This window comes from Coregonus clupeaformis, chromosome 2, assembly GCF_020615455.1.
Source record: "Coregonus clupeaformis isolate EN_2021a chromosome 2, ASM2061545v1, whole genome shotgun sequence".
Classification (NCBI taxonomy): domain Eukaryota; kingdom Metazoa; phylum Chordata; class Actinopteri; order Salmoniformes; family Salmonidae; genus Coregonus; species Coregonus clupeaformis.
The window spans coordinates 4,714,493-4,738,403 of NC_059193.1; the positions used below are offsets into that span (position 1 = coordinate 4,714,493).

General features: G+C 42.8%; 2 protein-coding genes across 4 annotated transcripts; one reads left to right on the forward strand and one right to left on the reverse strand.

Annotated features, from left to right (window-relative positions):
• Positions 1–8,205: 8,205 nt before the first annotated feature.
• psme3 (proteasome activator subunit 3) lies at positions 8,206–12,896 on the reverse strand. Its single transcript, XM_041843385.2, has 11 exons — positions 12,738–12,896; positions 12,229–12,261; positions 12,058–12,120; positions 11,857–11,961; positions 11,715–11,763; positions 9,462–9,580; positions 9,283–9,351; positions 9,095–9,162; positions 8,950–9,004; positions 8,694–8,780; positions 8,206–8,588 (listed from the first exon to the last, which is right to left on the reverse strand). Exons 1-11 carry the CDS (start codon positions 12,777–12,779, stop codon positions 8,508–8,510), a joined length of 771 nt encoding a protein of 256 aa, XP_041699319.1. The 5' UTR covers positions 12,780–12,896; the 3' UTR covers positions 8,206–8,507.
• Positions 12,897–12,964: 68 nt separating this feature from the next.
• Positions 12,965–22,076, forward strand: LOC121586320 (next to BRCA1 gene 1 protein). 3 transcript variants are annotated; one of them, XM_041902923.1, is made up of 21 exons: positions 12,965–13,173; positions 13,386–13,448; positions 13,796–13,814; positions 13,939–13,961; positions 14,080–14,268; positions 14,508–14,585; positions 14,712–14,959; positions 15,296–15,415; positions 15,724–15,981; positions 16,282–16,441; positions 16,784–17,032; positions 17,301–17,432; positions 17,590–17,665; positions 17,795–17,896; positions 18,116–18,274; positions 18,583–18,741; positions 18,938–19,502; positions 19,743–19,828; positions 20,152–20,233; positions 20,491–20,590; positions 20,881–22,076. In XM_041902923.1, the coding sequence occupies exons 1-21, from the start codon at positions 13,072–13,074 to the stop codon at positions 21,058–21,060; spliced, it is 3,150 nt and encodes a 1,049-aa protein (XP_041758857.1). In that variant the 5' UTR covers positions 12,965–13,071; the 3' UTR covers positions 21,061–22,076. The 3 variants fall into 3 exon arrangements, with proteins under 3 accessions (XP_041758857.1, XP_041758867.1, XP_041758875.1); XM_041902933.1 differs by having other exon boundaries at positions 18,589–18,741; XM_041902941.1 differs by lacking the exon at positions 15,296–15,415.
• Positions 22,077–23,911: the final 1,835 nt, after the last annotated feature.

The following is a 23,911-nucleotide window of genomic DNA, read 5'->3' on the forward strand; positions in this document are numbered from 1 at the left end:
AGTATGTGGACAACTACAAATATCTAGGTGTCTGGTTAGACTGTAAACTCAACTTCCAGACTCACATAAAAGAATCTCCAATCCAAAGTTAAATCTAGAATCGGCTTCCTATTTCGCAACAAAGCCTCCTTCACTCATGCTGCCAAACATGCCCTCGTAAAACTGACTATCCTACCGATCCTTGACTTCGGCGATGTCATTTACAAAATAGCCTCCAACACTCTACTCAGCAAATTGGATGTAGTCTATCACAGTGCCATCCGTTTTGTCTCCAAAGCCCCATACACTACCCACCACTGTGACCTGTACGCTCTTGTTGGCTGGTCCTCACTACATGTCCGTCGTCAAACCCACTGACTCCAGGCCATCTATAAATCACTGCTAGGCAAATCCCCGCCTTATCTTAGCTCATTGGTCACCATAGCAGCACCCACCCGTAGTCTGCGCTCCAGCAGGTATATCTCACTGGTCATTCCCAAAGCCAACACCTCCTTTGGCCGCCATTCCTTCCAGTTCTCTGCTGCCAATGACTGGAACGAATTGCAAAAGTCTCTGAAGCTGGAGACTCTTATCTCCCTCAATAACTTTAAGCATCAGTTGTCAGAGCACCTTACCGATCACTGCACCTGTACACAGCCCATCTGAAATTAGCCCACCCAACTACCTCATCCCTATATTGTTATTTATTTTGCTCTTTTGCACCCCAGTATGTCTATTTGCACATAATCTCTTGCACATCTAGCATTCCAGTGTTAATACTATTGTAATTATTCTGCACTATAGCCTATTTATTGCCTTACCTCCATAACTTGCTACATTTGCACACACTGTATATATATTTTCTGTTGTATTTCTGACTTTATGTTTTTTTTTTTACCCCATATGTAATCTCTGTGTTGTTTTTATTGCACTACTTTGCTTTATCTTGGCCAGGTCGCAGTTGTAAATGAGAACCTGTTCTCAACTGGCTTACCTGGTTAAATAAAGGTGAAATAAAATAAATAAATAAAAAATATTAGAGACTAGGCCTGACACAAAATTTAGAAATAGTAGCCTACTTTGACAACAACTCAGTGAATTGGATGTGGTGGCAGACAGGTTGGTGTTAAACACCAGATCTGAAGAAAAAAAAACTCCTACCACTTTTAAAAACAACTCCAAATCCCCTGCCACCGTCACTTTAGGCCCAGGCTGTGTGGCAAAAGGGTGAACGGTGGGACTTGTGGCAGATGCACTTCATGGAAACGTAGGCTCCCCTCTCGGGTGTGCTCTCCCTCTTCCTCTCCCCCTGCTTCCTCCCCCTCTTCCTCCTCCTCTCCCTCTGCTTCCTCCTCTCCATGTTCCTCTCCCCTCACTCCTCTTCACTCTACTTTTCCTCTCTCGCTCCACATCTATATCCCTCCTATCATCTCTAACTCCTCTTCTCCCTGCCTTCTGCTGCTGACCCCTGACTCTCCACATCACTTCCCTCGCTTTCACTGACCTAGAGGAACAGACAGAGAGAGAGAGAGAGAGAGAGAGAGAGAGAGAGAGAGAGAGAGAGAGAGAGAGAGAGAGAGAGAGAGAGAGAGAGAGAGAGAGAGAGAGACAGAGAGACAGAGAGACAGAGAGACAGAGAGAGAGAGAGGAGCAGAGCATCACATAGGATACAATTTTGGTTAGGAACATCATCTCTCTCTGTCTCTCTTCTTTCCTCTCTTTTTCTCAACCATACACATACTCACATCACATATTAGGGGTTTCCATAATAAATTGTGTGATACAGTTACCCGCCTCCCATTCCACACCCACACACACAGTAAACCTTAAACAGTATCATCATGATGCTATACAGCATTTTCAATCAATCAAAATTATTTTATGAAGCCCTTAGTGGTCAGATTGTTTCTCAGTTCATGGTGTGCCTATATATGTCAGACTGACGCATAATCAGACAGGATAATTTACACAAAAATACATTCATGAATATGTTCATAGATGGGTCAGATTATAACCATAAAGGCTATATAGGATACGCACACTTCAAGACCCATGGTCAGATTACTTTTCATAGATGGTAAGAAGTCAAAATACGTGGCACAATGGTTAACAGATTCAACACATCAACTATTGTTTATTTATTTAAGATTTTGAAAGTAGAAGATTACAAAAATGTGCAATTTAGCCAAACAGGTTTAGAATAATTCTTCATCTATTTCGATGGGCATAGTTAGCTGGTTGTTGTAGTGTATTAAGATTATGATGGTGTTAAATGTTTTTCATGAAGAAATGGAATGTTGTTTATGTTAGTATCAAGAGGGAATGTTTTAGGTGTAACGTCACATACAACAGACCGGAAGTGTGTTGTAGACAGGGGAGACTGGGGATTGGCCAGAAGAGGGAGCATCATTGGTTATAAATAGGGGGGAAAACGAAGAAGAAAGGCAGAACGAGCAGCCATTCTGAGGCGTCGCTCTCCGGGTGTCATGTCACCTGTCACTCATGCTGAAGCTTCTGATCTGAATAAACCTTATGATCAACGTTCAGTATGAGCAGACTCCTTTTGTTCATCAGCAATAATTGCCACCACTCACTCGATACGACATTGTCTTGGTAGGGAGGGAGTGAGACGATCAAGTGACAGCGTCGCAAGCGAAGAACAATGTTGCCTCCAACTCTATATTTCTTGCCTGACAGACTACTACAGAGTTTGCCAATGTTAGCTAATTAGTTACGAAGCTGGGACAGTTTTCATCGGTAGAAACAGGACAAAACAAGCAACTTGTAGCTGGCTGTATCACTGCAACTCAATATCGTATGAGCTCCACTGCGCGGGCATCTACCCTAACACGACAGCTAAACTGTCAAATAATAGAAAACAAAGCAATGTATAGCCTATGAATATCTGTACCTAGCAAACATTACAAACCATGACCTAAACAGATAAACACAAATTACTCTAATCTCCATTCCGGTGGCTAGTTAGCTGGTTGTCTGTGAGCCTAGCTAGTGAAAGTGACAGTTGAGGTTGACGCTTGGCAAACGCAGCCCAAATTTACCGCCACACACTTTTCTTACTTTGCAGATTAGCTAGCTAGCTATAGCAATCAGCTTGGTACATTACCATAGGAATTACATCAGTAGAAACAGGACAAAACAACCAACTAGTTAGCTGACTATATACAGCTAAACACTGCAACTATTTCCATGAGACAGAGAGCAATCCTGCTCCACCACTGATGTGATCGCCTGTAGGCAACCAAGTGATCATGACAGGATTTTCTAATCTGGCTGCTTTTCCCAAAATTTCACAGCATCAAACTTCAACAACACCGTTTAAAAAGTGCAAGGAGGACATGTCCAAATCGTATCACCAACCAAAATACACTACATGACCAAAGATATGTGGACACCTTCTCGTCGAACATCTCATTCCAAAATCATGGGCATTAATATGGAGTTTGTCCCCCCTTTGCTGCTATAACAGACTCCACTCTTCTGGGAAGGCTTTCCACTAGATGTTGGAACATTGCTGCGGGAACATGCTTCCATTCAGCCACAAGAGCATTAGTGAGGTCAGGCACTGATGTTGAGTGATTAGGCCTGGCTCGCAGTCGGCATTCCAATTCATCCTAAAGGTACTCGATGGGGTTGAGGTCAGGGCTCTGTGCAGGCCAGACAACTTCCACACCGATCTCGACAAACTACTTCTGTATGGACCTTGCTTTGTGCACGGGGCATTGTTATGCTGAAACAGTAAAAGGCCTTCCCCAAACTGTTGCCACAAAGTTGGAAGCACATAATCGTCTTGAATGTCATTGTATGCTGTAGCGTTAAGATTTCTCTTCACTGGAACTAAGGGGCCTAGCACGAACCATAAAAAAACAGCCCCAGACCATTATTCCTCCTCCACCAAACTTTACAGTTGGCACTATGCATTGGGGCAGGTAGCGTTCTGCTGGCATCCGCCAAACCCAGATTAATCTGTCGGACTGCCAGATGGTGAAGCGTGATCCATCACTCAAGAGAACGCGTTCTACTGCTCCAGTCCAATGGCTAAGAGCTTTACACCACTCCAGCCGATGCTTGGCATTGCGCATGGTGATCTTAGTCTTGTGTGCGGATGCTTGGCCATGGAAACCCATTTTATGAAGATCCTAATGAACAATTCTTGTATGTTGCTTCCAGAGGCAGTTTGGAACTCGGTAGTAAGTGTTGCAACCGAGGACAGATTATTTTTACTCGCTACGTGCTTCAGCACTCGGCGGTCCCGTTCTGTGAGCTTGTGTGGCCTACCACTTCGTGGCTGAGCCGTTGTTGCTCCTAGATGTTTCCACTTCACAATACCAAAACATACAGTTGACCGGGGCAGCTCTCGCAGGGCAGAAATTTGACGAATTGACTTGTTGGAAAAGTGGCATCCTATGATGGTGTCACGTTGAAAGTCACTGAGCTCTTCGGTAAGGCCATTCTATTGCCAATGTTTGTCTATGGAGATTGCATGGTTGTGTGCTCGATTTTATACACCTGTCAGCAACGGGTGTGGCTGAAATAGCCAAATCCACTAATTGGAAGGGTATACAGTGCATTCGGACAGTATTCAGACCCCTTGACTTTTTCCACATTTTGTTACGGATGGATCAACAAAAAAAAAACATTCCTCATCAATCTAAACACAATATACCAAAATGACAAAGCAAAAACAGGTTTAGAATTTTTTGCAAATTTGTTACAAATAAAAAACTGAAATACCTTATTTACATAAGTATTCAGACTCTTTGCTATGAGACTCGAAATTGAGCTCAGGTGAATTTGTTTCCATTGATCATCCTTGAGATGTTTCTACAACTTGATTGGAGTCCACCTGTGGTAAATTAAATTGATTGGACATGATTGGTCCCACAGTTGACAATGCATGTCAGAGCAAAAACCAAGCCATTAGGTCGAAGGAATTGTCCGTAGGGCTCCGAGACAGGATTGTGTCGAGGCACAGATCTGGGGAAGGGTACCAAAAAATGTCTGCAGCATTGAAGTTCCCCAAGAACACAGTGGCCTCCATCATTCTTAAATGGAAGAAGTTTGGAATCACAAAGACTCTTCCTAGACCTGGCTGCCCGGCCAAACTGAGCAATCGGGGGAGAAGGGCCTTGGTCAGGGAGGTGACCAAGAATCTGATGGTCACTCTGACAGAGCTCCAGAGTTCTTCTGTGGAGATGGGAGAACCTTCCAGAAGGACAACCATCTCTGCAGCACTCCAATCAGGCCTTTATGGTAGAGTGGGCAGATGGAAGCCACTCCTCAGTAAAAGGCACATGACAGCCCACTTGGAGTTTGCCAAAAGGCACCTAAAGACTCTCTGAGAAACAAGATTATCTGGTCTAATGAAACCAAGATTGAACTCTTTGGCCTGAAGGCCAAGCGCCACGTCTGGAGGAAACCTTGCACCATCCCTACGGTGAAGCATTGTGGTGGCAGCGTCATGCTGTGGGGATGTTTTTCAGAGGCAGGGAGACTAGTCAGGATCGAGGGAAAGATGAACGGAGCAAAGTACAGAGAGATCCTTGATGAAAACCTGCTTCAGAGCGCTCAGGACCTCAGACTGGGGCGAAGGTTCACCTTCCAACAGGACAACGACCCTAAGCACACAGTCAAGACAACGCAGGAGTGGCTTCGAGACAAGTCTCTGAATGTCCTTGAGTGGCCCAGCCAGAGCCCGGACTTGAACCCGATCTAATATCTTTGGAGAGACCTGAAAATAGCTGTGCAGCGACACTCCCCATCCAACCTGACAGAGCTTGAGAGGATCTGAAGAGATTAATGGGAGAAACTCCCCAAATACAGGTGTGCCAAGCTTGTAGCGTCATACATAAAAAACTATTGAATCCATTTTAGAATAAGGCTGTAACGAAACAAAACGAGGAAAAAGTCGTGGCCTCTTCGGTGCCGTCATTTAGAGTAATGAAGTTATTTTTCTTTTAAAGGTCGAATGACAGCATACCGTTTCCGGTTGATGACAACAGCCACGCGAATACGACAACAGTTTGTTAGAAAGTACATTTTGCGACACAGATATTGTTAGAAAAACAAGGCCGTTCGCGGCCGCTATAGTAATTTAAAGAAAGGCCGTTGACGGCCGCTATGGGTTCTAAGGAGTTTTTAATGAAAAAATAATATAATCAACAGTGGCATTAACTTCAATTAACTCTGCAACGCTTCCAACTATTGACTTTTTTCACAAGTGCCACCAGTTTGGTGCGAAAACATTTACAACAAAGGCATTTTGACATGTAAAATAAATAAAAAGCATGTAAAACATATACACTGAGTATACAAATCATTAAGGACACCTGATCACTAATTGTAATTATTTTGCACTATAGCCTATTTATTGCCTTACCTCCATAACTTGCTACATTTGCACGCACTGTATATATATTTATTTATGTTGTATTTTTGACTTTGTTTTGTTTTACCCCATATGTAACTCTGTGTTGTTGTTTTTATCGCACTGCTTTGCTTTATCTTGGCCAGGTCGCAGTTGTAAATGAGAACTTGTTCTCAACTGGCTTACCTGGTTAAATAAAGGTGAAATAAAAAAATAAAAAATAAAAATCATGTGACATATGGAATTATCCTTGAGATAGAAGCCAGGTGTGTGCTGATTTACAATGATTATGGCCTGAGGCCGAAACTTCTTTGTTTTCAACGTTGAGTTATGCACTTTCTTGCATTATGATTTTTTGGGGACTATGATGTTTTAATAAACATTTATTTTGCATTTAAGCTTCAGTTTTGGATTTATTCATTTTTTCGACAGCATGTGGTCTTTTCCAATATTCTTATTTTAACTCCTATGGACCTGGAACAGACTATTCAGTAGTAGGGACCTTAAAAGAGCACAGATGGCCTCTTATCATTCATATACATTGTTTGAAAGGTGGATATAATTTCCTCTGAATACCAGAACAAAACAAACAAATTAAAACATTGTCTGTAACTAATGTGAACTAATGACAGGCACATTTGTTCTCTGAACTGATGCATACAAAGGGACATTTTCCAATCAAATCTTCTGTAAAACATAAGGTCCATTATGTAAGTGATCAAGATGCAGTTTGTTGGAATCAGATGTATGATTATTATAAAAATGTAAATCATGATTGACTTTTGCACTGATGGGTACCTTCATTGAACATCAGCCTTTCATGTACTATTTAGCGCCATCTACTGGTTGACAAGGGCATTGCTAAAACATGGGTTACGGGACAGTCTATGGTTACTCCAATGGTTTATGAAATGAGTGTAACGATGTCTGTAATATTGCGTGATCCCTTTCACCCCTGAAGAACATCAATTATGATTAAAAGTTAAACTATTCCAAATGCCTTCTTAATCAGTAAAATTAGTTGAAGAAACACCTTTTGGAGTTAACATTATTGTTGTAGTTAATCTAACAAGGGCCCTTACAATGTAATGTATTTGACTTTTACTGAGGAACGTGTTTGTTTTTCATGATCATGTTTTGTAAGTTACTTTTCTTCAATTGCTTGTAAAAAGTATTTCATTGCGTTAGAATTGTAAATATTGTGAATTTGTATGATTGTGTGCATGGCTCCCTTGTAAAAGAGGCCTTGGTCTCAATGGGATTTCCCTGTTTAAAGAGATTCTCCCGTACTTTTTAACCAGTAGTTCTAAATGTTGAACTCATGAACAAAAATTGGTCCCCGGAAACTACATACTACATCACATATATGCACCACGTCATTGCTCTCTCACTCCGCTGTGTGTGCATCTTGCCAGCCGTCACTCAAATGGCGAGGAGCTGAAGCTCATTGGCTAGAACTCATATTGCTAGGGGGCTGGCCCACATGAGGAAAATGGCGCAGCACAGTTTAGTAGTCACCAAAGTTCCGGAGCATGTCTTTAAAAACACATTTAAAAGAAATACCAAAAAATAATCTTACAGACATTCTGAAATAATTGTTCTGCTTTGAGTCCATAATATCCAGCATAAAGTCAGTCAGCCATTACCACTATAACCAGGGTAATTGAATACACAGCCACTAAAAGCACTTCTTTAGTGACATACATGAGACTTGTCTGCTATTGCAGCCATAGAACACATTCAATAAAGCAGTAGACATAACAAAATGGTAAAAGCTATCTTGGACCAATCCAAAACAGAGCCAGGTCTAAATAAAGTTCAACAAAAGACAGTGGGAGATGCATGGACAAAATGGTTTTTAATTACATTTTAAAAAATACATAGCACTCTTCTTTTTCTAGACCTATCTCTCTTCGTTCGTCGAGCGATCTCATAACGTATTCTTCAAAGGTTTTTAAAACAATGACGATATTTTACAAATCAAACGAAAATATGCGTGCGGTTTTCTCTACTGGGGCTATGGTTTCTGGATTGTACTGATCTGGATGTGATGGTCTAGCTCTACTCTGTCAGACGACCCAAACCCAGGCTTGGGGTACCGCTACCTCGACAACATGGCAGGGGAAGGGTGGTTGGGTCAGTCTTAGTACAATGCCTCAGCATTACTGCTCCTAGGCTTCTTTATCTTGTCAATGTTCTTCAAGATCATGTCGTGTAACGTTACCTGTAGCAGAGCAGAGTTCAGGATTAGAACGCAATGTGTTAACTTGTGGATAGAAACGGATGGTGAGGAAAACTATTCCTGTGTATAACAGAACATTTGACTCACGTATTGATTTCTCAGCTCTGAAACTATGATCTTGAGGCTGATGTATTCTTTCTCATCAATCTCTGTCACTGTGCGCCGGTAGTCCTCCTGTTTAGTGAAAGAGAGAGATAAGGTAAATAGTCATGTAGTTGCAGGTAAAAGAATGCATTCTACGGTTCATACCGTCATTTTGCCCTCAGTAAATGCCCACTGTGTAGATAGGTTTCTGTCTGGAAGAAGCCTGCCAACCAGACCTACAGTTAGCAATCACACTTACCACATGTGGGTATTTTGCTATTTTGGATACCAGCTTTGCTCTTGTGATGTAGTATCTATGGGTAGATAGGAAATAAGATGTTCATATAGCCTACTAGTAAGAGTACTCAGTGTAAACAAAGTAAAGACTGGGTTGAGGTTAGTACCTGGATATCTGGTCGAGGTAAGATGCTGCCTCCCCCTCCACTGTTCGGAGTTCAGCTACTGTCTCCTCCTGCAGAGGCCAAATCAGTAATTGAGTAATGGTTCAATTTAGCTATACACTTAGATGAGACCTTAGGTACAGACAGCAATAACACTTTACCTGTTAATACATATAAAGTAAACGTGGCACCTGAATTGAAACTCCGAAGTTGTTGCCATCTTCTATTCGTGGGATAAGCAACTGAACCCACATTTTGACCTGAAGAACAAGAAAGACTGATTATTAGATCATGGGTGATAAGTAATGAGTGACATGAGCACCCACCGAAATAGATTAAGGAAGAAACTGTGTGGGATAAAGCTATGTACCGTGTTACATTTCTCAATCAGTGTCCTGATCTCTGGCTTGACCTTCTCGATCAGGTCCACCAGCTTGGCGTTACTCTTCATCATCCCACCAGGCATGACAAAGACCTTGGTGCCAGCCACTGTAGAAGGGGAAGAGAAGATGAACAAGAGAACAGAGCTCTTACCTCTGTGGACTTGACCATAGGTGCATGACCAATGGAGCAAACGGAGAAGCTGCACCCTCACTTTCAAAATAGGGGTGCAAACTTGTGTTTTTGCATCCCCACTTTTTTACTAGAAAATGATCATGATCCATTGGGTAATTTGTCATTTTCAATGATTAGTAATGTTTTGAGCTAGTCTGTATTAAAATAGATATGTCAATTCTATATACAGTGAGGGAAAAAGGTATTTGATCCCCTGCTGATTTTGTACGTTTGCCCACTGACAAAGACATGATCAGTCTATAATTTTAATGGTAGGTTTATTTGAACAGTGAGAGACAGAATAACAACAACAAAATCCTGAAAAACGCATGTCATAAATGTTATAAATTGATTTGCATTTTAATGAGGGAAATAAGTATTTGACCTCCTCTCAATCAGAATGATTTCTGGCTCCCACGTGTCTTTTATACAGGTAACGAGCTGAGATTAGGAGCACACTCTTAAAGGGAGTGCTCCTAATCTCAGCTTGTTACCTGTATAAAAGACACCTGTCCACAGAAGCAATCAATCAATCAGATTCCAAACTCTCCACCATGGCCAAGACCAAAGAGCTCTCCAAGGATGTCAGGGACAAGATTGTAGACCTACACAAGGCTGGAATGGGCTACAAGACCATCGCCAAGCAGCTTGGTGAGAAGGTGACAACAAGGCAACTGGGACCATAGTCACCAAGAAAACAATTGGTAACACACTACGCCGTGAAGGCTGAAATCCTGCAGCGCCCGCTAGGTCCCCCTGCTCAAGAAAGCATATATACAGGCCCGTCTGAAGTTTGCCAATGAACATCTGAATGATTCAGAGGAGAACTGGGTGAAAGTGTTGTGGTCAGATGAGACCAAAATCAAGCTCTTTGGCATCAACTCAACTCGTCGTGTTTGGAGGAGGAGGAATGCTGCCTATGACCCCAAGAACACCATCAAACATGGAGGTGGAAACATTATGCTTTGGGGGTGTTTTTCTGCTAAGGGGACAGGACAACGTCACCGCATCAAAGGGACGATGGACGGGGCCATGTACCGTCAAATCTTGGGTGAGAACCTCCTTCCCTCAGCCAGGGCATTGAAAATGGGTCGTGGATGGGTATTCCAGCATGACAATGACCCAAAACACACAGCCAAGGCAACAAAGGAGTGGCTCAAGAAGAAGCACATTAAGGTCCTGGAGTGGCCTAGCAAGTCTCCAGACCTTAATCCCATAGAAAATCTGTGGAAGGAGCTGAAGGTTCGAGTTGCCAAACGTCAGCCTCGAAACCTTAATGACTTGGAGAAGATCTGCAAAGAGGAGTGGAACAAAATCCAAATCAATTTCTAAAATGTTTTACATGCGTTTTCTGGATTTTTTTGTTGTTATTCTGTCTCTCACTGTTCAAATAAACCTACCATTAAAATTATAGACTGATCATGTCTTTGTCAGTGGGCAAATGTACAAAATCAGCAGGGGATGAAATACTTTTTTCCCTCACTGTAGGCTGTTTGTAATAGGTGAATTAACCTATTACAAACAGCCTATCTATCTTGTAGCCTACAGCCTATTCATTGCCAAAATGGCCTTGCTTTAGTGTGTAGGGCGCTGTCCATTGTGCTGATACAGCGCAGCGGAGATGGGCTACAGTATTCGCGCCAACCTGTCACTTCAAAAGCACTCAATGGTCTCTGAGTCTCAGCAATTGAACTTTATGTTTGTGATATAGTGTGATATAAGCAGAATTCAATATAAATTCCAATGCAAGAACCCCCCCAAAAAATGTGCCCCCTAACCGATTTCAACTGCCCCCTTAGTCACTTTATCCTGCGCAGGGTCCTTTTGCTTGGCTTGATAAGTAATATCAAGCAAATAAGCCATTCTACCTTCTCTGCATCAAATATGTATGCTGCTGAGACAAGTTAATATAAAATAATAAACATTGTGACAGTGCTTCAAACAGCACCAAAAAGTCAAGACAGTTTCAGACAAAGCCAGGCACCCATGGACTAGGCTTTTCCTAACAAAAACTAAACACCAGAAGAAAACTCACACAGTGTGGGGAAAATATGGGTGAATTACTCACCCTTGTCCTCCCCAGAGCCATCTTCCATCTTCCTCTTTTTGGCATTTTGCTGTGAAGAGGATATCAAGTTGTTTACAATGGACACATGCAATCAGATGGCATTTGGTCATTACAGGGTGTTAAATTCCATTCCAAGTCTCACCGCTTCAAGTCCGTCATGCAGGTTTGAGAGTAGAATGGGGTCTGGCACCGTCAAGTTGATTTCTGAGTGTATTTCCTTCAGTTCACATATGTTTAAGACGGGATCCTGCAAAAGATGACCAACAACACATACACACTCTATAAAGGGAAGTCGGAGGACATTTGACTAATCATTTCATTTTGTTGACATAAATAAGTTTACCTTGAGGAAATGGTCGAGTTCCAATAACTTATTTGGGAAAAAACTTGCAACTAGCTCCTCCGCCTATGAAACAAAGAGTTTATTTGGGAAATGACATTCAGATCTAGATACAGGTAGCTAGGTACAATATTTGCTTTTGTCCCAAAATGAATAAACTGAAAGGAAACTCACCTCCCCAGTAATTCGTTCTCTGAAAGCATCGACCTGTACAAATACAACCACCAAACAACTGTCATATCACAGGTAAAATAATCAGCAGGCCTGCTTGAATAAAACAAGTGAGTGGGATTCGAGTAGACTACTTTCTGAAAGATGATGCCAGTCATCAGTTCATCAACGTCACTTCAACATGCTTACTCTACTGGCTAGGCCTAAAAATTGTGCCGAATTGAGTTACCGGTACCTCGACACCGTTAGCTAGCTACCAATACACGCCCTTTATGAAACATGCGGCACAGCAACCCTTTTGTTCAGGGAGGTGCACCCTGTTGTTAGACAGTTTGCCTTGTCCGCTATGACGGGCGCAGGAAGATAAAGCAATTTACCTTTAACACTTGGCCTCATTCTGATTCATATAATTGCAAGCTAGGTCACGTTAGCATTACATTAGCTAGTTAGCTAACAAGCAACTTTCCCCCATGATGTCTAGTGACATGGGGCGTTGATAAATCACGTTTTACCTTCGTTTTGAGTTCATTGTCCACCTTGAGGAGAGAATTCATCTTCTTTAACAACAAATGGAAAAAGTACGACTGTCCTCACTACATTCAATTCGGGGCTAAACGTGTGGTTTTCCCACTCCTGTCAGCCACACTTGTGAGCTTAAAAATGACGTATTCAACATGCGACAACATGACAAACGAATACGCATGCGCACTATTCATGCACTGAACGCGTCATCGTATTTTCCTAAACGCAGCTGAGGATGTAAACAAGAGGATTGGCGAGTGCGAGAGCTCGTTTTGTCCACTAGTATCTTCAATGATTGTCCTTATTTAATCGCAAAAAGCAGCCATGGGGCTCCCTGTTACTATTAAAGTGAATTTCAGGGGGAATGTAAAGAGATTTGTGGCTCCAGATTTGGACAAGTCAGAATGGGAGTCGGTGGAAGCCTGGGTAAGTAGCGCTGGCGCAGTTTAGTTAGCCTGGATTATTCTAGGCTCGAGTATAGCAGGCCTAACCATGGCCTAGCTAGCACAACATTGGACCACTTGAATGACATTTGTCTGCAAATTATCTTTCTAACAACAAATCAAGTTATTATTATATGTGATGTTATCCTGTTAAGCTGATCCTCAATCATCAAGCTTTTTTAATTGAATCTGCAGATAAAAGCATCATTTGGAATAAGCCATTTTCAAGTGAAATATTTTGATGAGGACAATGAGGAGGTGAGATAAAATGTATTTTGTACTACTGTGTATTATTTAAACGAATGCAGTGCCAACATTTCTGATGTACAACAACAGTAGTAATAATAACACACAAGCGATACATTAGCTTATATTTGTCCTCTTACACACAAGTGTAACTCCCCAGAGAGTGGGGTCACGGCCAGGGTCGCAATGCATTGTACAGCGCCCGTGTCTTTTTTTGCTCCGGTATTAAAAACAGACTACCTGCCTCCCCAACCAGACAACCTGCCTCCCCAATATTAACAATAGTTTATTATTCAGTATACAACTGAAGACATTGTGTAACACTATCTGTTTCTGTATCTCCTTTTTCTTTGTTCCAGGTTTCCATCAATAGCCAAGGTATGCAAATAAAGTGTTAACTTAATAGGCTTTCTTTATTGTGACTGTTATTAAAGCTTTACAGTTCATAATCTTCACCAACACAAACGTATTCTCTGATCTGTTTTGCTTGTCTATGTTTCAGAGGAATATGAGGAGGGTGTGAAGGTATTCTAACTTACATGTTCTTTCATGGATTTCAATGGCTAAGAAAATACATTCTATGAACCTGCTGTATGTAATTACTGAAAGTGCCAGTGGCATGTGGTGTATGTATTTCCTCCAGAGTGCAGAGAAGCAGGGGAACCAGTTGCACATGAACGTTTACAAGGCGAAGCAGGGTCAGGCTGGCACTGGGCCGGTCAAAACCCAAGAAGTGAAGGAGCTGAAGGGGGACCTCCGGCCAGCCCCTCCGTACCCCTCCAGGGTCAAGACTGTGGACAAAGGCACACAGGTCACCCCCGAGAGAGATGCTGTAAGAGCACCACACACAGCTTTCAATGTTGATGCAATGTTGATGCAATGTTGTCTGAATGTAAGAAAAGTGTTATACGTGTCAGGATGGTGTATTCGTTCTCTATAATTGTTCTCTTCATGAAATGTGACAATGTAATAATAAAACTAGAGCTAAGATTTGATGAACACACAATTTGGTTTCATAGTATGAATTTGATTAATCCTAATGAGTTTAATGTCAATCATTTGATTTTATAGGTGGTTGTGAAGGACAACAAAGTGACTAAGCCAGAGGATAAGCTTCCCCCAGCTTGGTTCAGATCTTACATGGAAAAAGTAAGTCCATATTGAAATGATATTCTTTACTATTTCTTTATATTTCAGAAATATAAAGAAAAAAGTCCCTAAAAATCTACTTTTTTACTTAAGAACCCTTTTCACTGGATCCCTCTCTCCTGTCAGTTCAAGGATGAGGTGGTGAAGGAGGTAGTGGAGAGGATGTGTAATGACTTCTCTGGCCAGTGCTGCACCCACAAGGCCCCTGACCCTGATGGGCCCCTCGAGGCCCTTGGAGCAGTGGGCAGAGTCAATATCAAAGGCACAAAGGTGAACTCCTCCTCCACCGGCCCCCCTGCCTACTCCTCATTGGGCTACACTCCAGACTGCAGCAAATGCAAGAGACCAGCCACTGATGGAGCTTATAAGTGCAGGTAAACACAGCACAACAATAACAGATCAATATTATTATGTTACTAATGAGTAACTCAGAAGTTGAAATAATATAAAATGTTTATTTTACTTATTCCTCATGAAATATGTCACTATCAATTAGTAATATGGTCCTCTGTAGCTCAGCTGGTAGAGCATGGCGCTTGTAACGCCAAGGTAGTGGGTTCAATCCCCGGGACCACCCATACACAAAAATGTATGCACGCATGACTGTAAGTCGCTTTGGATAAAAGCGTCTGCTAAATGGCATATTATTATTATTTATAATATAAGTAACCTTGCCCTTACCTTCTATTTGGTGTCCTGTTTTTCTCCAGTGTGTGTCCGTCCTGCATCTTATGTGAGCTGTGTCGACACAGCCACGACCCCAGCCACAACCTGGTGAGAACCAAGACACCCCTCTCCATCCCTGAGCATGGGATGTCAGGAGAATTAAGGTTAGTCTGCTGGATGTAGAATCCTGCCTTTACTGTGATAATAATATAATAATAATAATAATATGCCATTTAGCAGACGCTTTTATCCAAAGCGACTTACAGTCATGCGTGCATACATTTCTTTTGTGTATGGGTGGTCCCGGGGATCGAACCCACTACCTTGGCGTTACAAGCGCCGTGCTCTACCAGCTGAGCTACAGAGGACCACGTGATGTTGTCTATGCGTTACTTTACCTATTTTACTTTCTTGTGTTGTCAGGAGATGCTCAGCTTTCACACCTCTCTCTCTATATTTTGTTTGTACCCAGGTTTCCAAGGCGAGGAGACAGGACCGTGCGCAAGGCTGAGCGTCAGCGCCTCAAAGCCGAGAGGAGGCAGCTCAAAGCTGAGGTGAAGGAGATTAAGAAGAAGCTGAGGCTGGAGAAGAGGGGCCTGCAATGGAGCAGCCCAGCCTCTACGTCAGCCAGATCCAACATGGCCACCACACAGGCTCCAGCCCTGGCCCCTGCTGCAACCCAGGCCCCAGAACCAGGCCCTTCCCCAGACCCCCAGGCCTCCAGTCCAGAGTAAGCGCCACCCCGGGAGGGCGTCAGAGTGCTGGGTGTTTCTAGGCCCAGCATGGAGCAAAAATCAAATATTTTCTCAAGAAATAGCCCATCTTTGTAATAGTTGTAATAGAGTTTATCGCTGGTGGATGATGGAACTACCTCACGTGTGAATCTGATGCTGCTGCTTCATATATTTCTAAACAAAAAATTACTTTGAGCTGCAAAAAGGATCTTGCTTTTTTGATGATTCATAAAAAAGAGGGATGGGTCTGAAGCCAGGGCTATTTTCAACAATGCTCTGTACACTTGAAACACTAGGGGTCCCGAGGTCTCCTACACCACCTTGGTGCCCACTATGGCTGCCTTGTTTCTGGATGAAAATCTGCCCGACGGGACCCGCCGAGAGCCCGGCACCAAGTTCTTCAAGTATTGGAAGATGAAGAACTCGGGCATCATCAACTGGACCTCAGAGACCAAGGTACTCCCCAAGCGGACCGATCTCAGTCCCGAACCCAAATACTAGAACTATCTCAATCCCTAACCGGAATACTACAACTATCTCATTCCATAACTGGAATACTACAACTATCTCATTCCCTAACCCGAATACTAGAACTAACCCCACCTAATTGTAACTATTGATTACATGTGATTAGTACTTACCCTGTCTGATTAACCAGACCAGTGCTACAGCCTTTTGTGAATTCAGTGTAAGTTCTCTGTTTAAGTGTTGGTGTTTTGGTCCTTGGGTTTGTGTCAATGTATGTGCGTCTTCTTTGCATGCCTGTGTCTTTGTGTGTGTGTGTGTGTGTGTCCTTAGCTGAAGTGCATGTGGGGTAACCTTGCACTGGCATCGGAGGAGAAGCGCGAGGTGGCCGTGCCCCTGCTGCAGCCGGGCCAGGTGGGCGTGGTCAGTGTGGCCTTCATTGCCCCGGTGATGGAGGGCACCTACACCTCCCACTGGCGCCTGTCGCATTGCGGAGAGCAGTTTGGCCCTCGCGTGTGGTGCAGCATTGTGGTGGCCCACAGCACCAGCCCACACGCCCACTGTCCTCAGAACAAACGCCTGGCAAGTCAACCACCTCTGTGTCCCATTCACATTTGTTTACCCAGTACATACACTAGTGCAGGGACGGATTTACTAAGCAAATTTGAACCAGGTACAAAGCAATAATATTTACTTAGCAAATGCAGACACTTATATAGGGCTGGACTAACAAAGCATTTACATCAGGTAAAATGTTCAGGAATAAAACTTCAAAATCCACCACTATTAATATCATTATATCATTCCAAGCATTGCTCATGTTCGTACATTCTCCTGCACTGTGCTTCAGAAGGAGGAGCCCAGGCCTGTGGTTGTGGAGGGGATGTCGAGTAGCAGCTCCAGCGACAGTGGTCTGGCCATGTCTGTAGACTACTGCCACAGAGACTACTACTTCTCCTCTGTAGACCTGCTCACTGCACAGGTGAAGAAAGGCTTAGGTGAAGGCAGTGTATGTTGGCTTTGCCATAAAGGTAGATGTGGTAGTATGACATCATCATACACCATGGGGCAACTTCATGCTTTATTCAATGACTCAACAATATTTGTGCTTTGGTTTTTTGTATGTTTTTTTTAAATAGGATCTGTTGTCCTTTGAATTGCTGGATATTAACATTGTGCAAGAGTTGGAGAAAGTTCCAAACAACACTCCAGTCGGTAAGAAATAATGATACCACCACAATGCATGTCAAGATTATTTGGTGGGCATTTTTCTGATATTCAGAGAGTTTCAAGACATAATGCTTGTGTCAAACTGAGATTAGTTTATTTTTGTTTCATTGGTAGATCTGACCCCCTGTATGTCCCCTCTGCCCCACAATGGCCCGCTACTGGAGAACCCAGGCCCTGACCTGATCAAAGACAACACTGAGGTCAACAACCTGCTAGGTAAGACAGAGGGCAGAGGTGAATGTCGTGGTCTTTCACCATACTGCTTTATACAGTAAATAAGTGAAAACAATATATATCAAATTGTGAGATGTTTTGTTGTGTTAACTAAGGGATATGTCAGCTTGAGTAAAATAAGTTGAGAGAAAAAAGCTTTGATCACAGTGATGACCCTGTATCAGACACAGCCCTAATCTTTGTATTGTGTGTTGGGGTCAGGAGTGAAGGGGGAGAACTCGGACCCCCCTGGCCACGAGGAGGGGGACATCAGCGGGACCCAGTTTGTGTGTGAGACTGTGATCCGCTCCCTCACCCTCGAGGAGGCTCCTGACCACAAGCCCCCCCGCAGACATCAGCCCAGCTACTGCAAGCCCAAAGGTGAGGCGGCCATCTTGTTTAGTTGAATTTCCCAACAAAATGGGAAAACATGCAAACATCACTAAGTGACAATGATATGAGACTCAGTTGAACAATAAATTATGGTTGTTCTGTGCACTCACTATCTGTGGTATTTGTTATCTGACCGTCATACTATACTCTGTAACGCCAGGGTTGTGGGTTCGATTCCCACGGTGAACCAGTATGAAAATGTATGCACTCACTACTGTAAGTCGCTCTGGATAAGTGTGTCTGCTAAATAACTAAATAGTCTAAATTGAAGTTAAAAACTAAAGTTGTATTTGAAGCTGTAGCCCCGGGACCCGTCTTTGACTATGAGAGGAAAGTACTTGACACAGCAGTAAGAGGGGCAGGACCAGATGTGCTGATGATGGGGGTTATGAGAGGTCAAGGTTCACCTCCAGGCCTTCCCCAGATCACACTGTCAGAGGAGGAGACTGTCACAGGTAAGGAACAACTCTCACTGCAGCCTGTCTGCTTCTGTTTACAGACTCGCTAGTAACTTAAGTCAAAACGCACCAAGTAATGTTCTCACCTTTTACACATTGGCAATTGTAAATTGGCACAAGCCATGATTACGAGACATAATCAGAAAGTGGTTGGTTGGTTAATGGATATTTGTTCTCAATGCATTGTCCTCAGAGGTGCTTCTGGCTCCAGAGGTTGAAAATGTGTACATGGAGCTGTATGCAATGAAGGAGGAGGACAAGGATGACTACAAAGCCAGAAAGGATGTGAAGGACGAGAAAGCGGAGGATAAAGAAGATGAAAAGGATGAGAACTACGTTGAGATTGAAGAGGAGGAAGAAGAAGAGACCGCAGACTGGGACGAGGTGAGCAGCCAGATCTCCACCTTGTCCTCGTCCTCCTGCGAGGACTACATCATCGTCCTGCCCGACTGCTTCGACACCAATCAGCCACTGGGCGAGTCCATATGCAGCTCCGCCCTCTCGGAGCCTGTCACTACTGCAGCCGCGGAGCAGGAGGAGGAGCCAGACTCTGAGCCTGAGGAGCTGGACAGAGCCACCCCAGAGGGGGAGAGGCAAGAGGAGGCCGAGGCTGCAGCCACAGTCACGGAGGCCACCATCCACAGCAGTGTCAACCAGATGCTGTGTGCCTCCCAGACGCTGGATGCCGTGCCCCTTACCCCTGAGGTGGTGCCACCGCCCGTCCCTCTCCTGCCCCCACAGGGCATGTACACACACAGGTGAGAGGGCTCTCTGATGCAGTAGTAGACTATCAGCTTAGATATTACAGGAGACAATGATATCACGACAGATGATATATGTTACTGTTCAATCACACGTTTGCAGTGTGATTTATTGAAGTGAAGTGTGCAAATTGTTCAGTATCTGCTGTAGGAGGACTATCGGAATCATACTATACTCTTGTCCACTGTCCCTTCTCTCTCCGATCAGTATATCATCATGTTTGGTGTGTTTTCCAGGTCTGAAGTAGTCCATGTTGCAGAGCCAACAAGTCAACAAGCGTCTGGACCAGTAGAACCATGCCAACCAGCGGTCCATTTCAATGGTGAGTGTTAGACACACACACACGGCAGGTTGGAAAAGTGTCTACAAAAAACAGCCTTTTCACTGCATGAAGCAGACACAACATGTTTTGGAAGCTCTGATCACACAGGAAAATAATATGCTATTAACTAATGTGACTAGCAAGTCTTGTGTTTGTGCACTCATGTTTTTGAGGATGTGTTCACATCACTGTCTGCGGCTACTGGCCAGAAAGGAAACGTGTCTTTGGAGAGAGGGGAACAGCAAAATGTATTGACTGTTCTAATGGCTCTCTCTCTCTCATCCAGTATGTGTTCTCTCTTTTTCCCCCCATCTATATTTCAGTATCTAGTCCAACCAGACCAGCAGACTCAGCCAGTGCCTTGGAGACGTACAACTCCAGACCCTGCAGCTCCCTGCACCCAAGGTGAAACACCTACACAATATTAAAGACCCACTCCAGCCTCCCTAGTACCTCATTTGTAACTGTAAATGATAAAACCGCTATAAATAGAAGATATTTAAAGACCTTTATGATGTGATATAACAATGTGACATAACAACTCTTCTTGACACACGTTTTGTGGCATTTTGGGTCTTGTGAAAGCATTGCTAGCTCTAAACCACTGGCCCTGGAACAGATTGTTCCCCATAGTGGCTGACCACATCTTTCCTGTTCTATAGGGGCCAAGGCGGTATCACAGAGGGACTAGTCAAGGGGGTTCTGTCAGTGGCAGCGTCTGCCTACAAGGCTCTCTTCCCTGGACATAGCTGCTCCACACAGGTAGGTCCCACATACAGCACAATACGCCACCTCGTCACACACTGCCATCAGATAAACTAGACTATGATAAATGGTTATAATATCATAAAGATTATAGTGATTATTACATACAATTGTGATAAAAGTTGCTTATCTATTTGAAAGCGCTTTTGGCTCAAAAGACCAAAGTGATGCATGTCTTCTTTTACAGTATTGTATGTACAGTATTATTGTATAAACCCTGTGCACTTTAACATGACAAACCAGAACTAACCTTTGACCTGGCTCCCCCACCCCCTTCACCACTGCAGCGTGGTGTGTACCCGGCCAGCCAGGACACCTCCATGATGGCCGTGCTGCTGGAGATGGGCTTCAGGGATCAGCGGCTCAACCAGTGGCTGCTGAGGAAGCACAAGCACAACCTGCTGCACACTGTCAACGAGCTGGTTGCCATGGCCGACAACGAATGGCGTGCCAACACGCACTACTAACTGGCCAATCAGCCGGGCCCCTACACGGCCCCTGACCTCTGACACCCAGTGACAGAGAGGGGTTTTCATTATGGCACTGATGTCAGGTCATGGGCCCTACCTATTGACAGGTTCAGGGTGGGTTCTCTGTCCAAAGATAATGGAGGTTGTGGGTATTGAATGTAATCAGAATTAGAAGTCGACTCTTCTTCATCGTGGATGGTATTGGGACTACTCTTGTTGTTTTGAAGGACTTACATGGTTGATTCACAGGGGGATTCAATTACATAGGAATGCTAAAGAACTGATGTCAGATTCCTTTTGATTTCTCTTAGATATAGTACTGAATCGGCTTAAACAATGCAATATTGTATGTATGTATGTATCAAAAGTACTGTTATTTTAGATGTTCGGCCACAAGCAACATTTGACCTGTTGATTGTATAAGGAACAGACACTGCAAACTAAGGAAATAAGCTGTTTATTTTTAGGAGACACCTGCATGTCAGTTTTAAGCATATGAGTCATATACTTGTGGTACCATAGGACTCACAGCTATAAATGTTGGCACTGCATCACGTCCTCATTTTCCTCCTTTTACATTGTAAGAATCATCCTCTTTCATATATTTACATCATACAACACTACGTATAACCAACCATAACCTCTGTAAGAGACATTCCTAAGTTTGTTAATGGAACCAAGTTTCTCATAGTTTGTTTTTATGAACGGTAAATCCGTGAACGATTAATGCTTTACTATGGTGATTTAAGTGCATAGGTTTTAATCCTTGTAGGCCTATACTATGTCTGACAGTTTGGCCTGTCTGTGTGTACTTTTCCTTTTAGAAAGAAAATAGAGGTTTGTAACTGGACACATGTTTGTGGTTGTGATATGTTCAAATGCTAACAGTTTAAAGATCATGCTTTCTAAAGAAATGCTGAATATATTAATTGTGCTTGCTAAAGGGGTCTCCTTTCAATCAGTATGTAAGTACCCTGCAATTGTCAATCAGCCAATAAACAAATTGCACAATTCTCTTTTAGTGGCTGAAATGTTGTATTTTCAACATGGCTGTTTGACTGGCACTGCTTTTTATGGGATTTATTGTATGGGTTTCTGTACATTTTGTGTCTGATGACTTGTTGAACTTAGGTTAACTTTAGTTAATGTGTACGGCACAAAAGAGTTGACATGTAGAGAACAGAGGGTAACTGTCATGCTTGATGGTATTTTATTATGTAAGCACAGTTTTACAGCAAAAATTGGACTTCCCTCATTTGAGGACATAGAAGGTCTGGTTATCATCTAAACGGCATCAATACGCATTAAGCTGTCGGTGTTCACTTTTAGTCCTGCTTTCTCCCAAAATCATTCAAGACATTTTTGCCCTCTTCGCTACAGGCGATTATATTCGGTATAAATTAAACCTACTCATTGAGCAGACTATGTGCAGATTGAACTATTTGATAATAATTCCCTACAACTGAAATGAAGTATTCCCTTGTTTACCACAACAAATCTACTGTGGCAATTTACCCATGTTGGTGTTGGCTACTTACAATTTATGTAAACCATGAATAACTTGTCTACAGGATTACAAACATCCAATGCAAGTCAATGGTACCTATATTAGCATTTGTGCGCTTCATGTCCACATCATTTATATGACTTCATTGAGCTAAACAATCAGTTTTAGATACAAGATGATTTGGACATAAATTATGAAAATGCTAATATAGGTACCATTGACTGCATTGGATTTGTGCCACGAATGCAAAAAAAGTTAGCATTTGAAACAGTGGCCAGGTTAACAAAACCAAAGCATGGATTGCGGTCATACCTTGTCCATAGACTGCTTGCAGGGTAAGGAAAGCAATATCTCATTTTATTGGGTTAACTATCCCTTTAAGTTCTACCCATTGGTTGCAATTGGCCAAGGCTGTTTCTTATGAAATTCCTTTCTATAGCCTTCTGTAGCTGTGGTTAGTGGAATACATAAAGATTATACTGAAATGGCTTTATAAAATATGTTCTACTTTCTCAAACTGGATGTACACTGAATTACTGGGCATTACATTGGCACTAAGGTATTACAACCTTGTTTGCAACTTTAAATAAGTTATGCTCAGTATCTTTAGAAATTGGACATTGGCTTACCGACTTCCATACATTGCTTTGGCCAAGTCTCTCTTTTTTTTTAGGGGGTATATCAGCTTTAATATTGCAGATAGATTGTAGCTTCCATCAATGTAATTGTCTGCATCACTTCCAATCCCCCATATATTTTTTTGCAAATATACACTACCGTTCAAAAGTTTGGGGTCACTTAGAAATGTCCTTGTTTTCCATGAAAACATACATGAAATGAGTTTGAATAGGAAATATAGCAAAATGAATAGGAAATGTAGTCATTGACAAGGTTAGAAATAATGATTTTTAATTAAAATAATAATTGTGTCCTTCAAACTAGGCTTTCGCCAAAGAATCCTCCATTTGCAGCAATTACAGCCTTGCAGACCTTTGGCATTCTAGTTGTCAATTTGTTGAGGTAATCTGAAGAGATTTCACCCCATGCTTCCTGAAGCACCTCCCACAAGTTGGATTGGCTTGATGGGCACTTCTTACGTACCATACGGTCAAGCTGCACACACAACAGCTCAATAGGGTTGAGATCCGGTGACTGTGCTGGCCACTCCATTATAGACAGAATACCAGCTGACTGCTTCTTCCCTAACTAGTTCTTGCATAGTTTGGAGCTGTACTTTGGGTCATTGTCCTGTTGTAGGAGGAAATTGGCTCCAATCAAGCGCCGTCCACAGGGTATGGCATGGCAATGCAAAATGGAGTGATAGCCTTCCTTCTTCAAGAT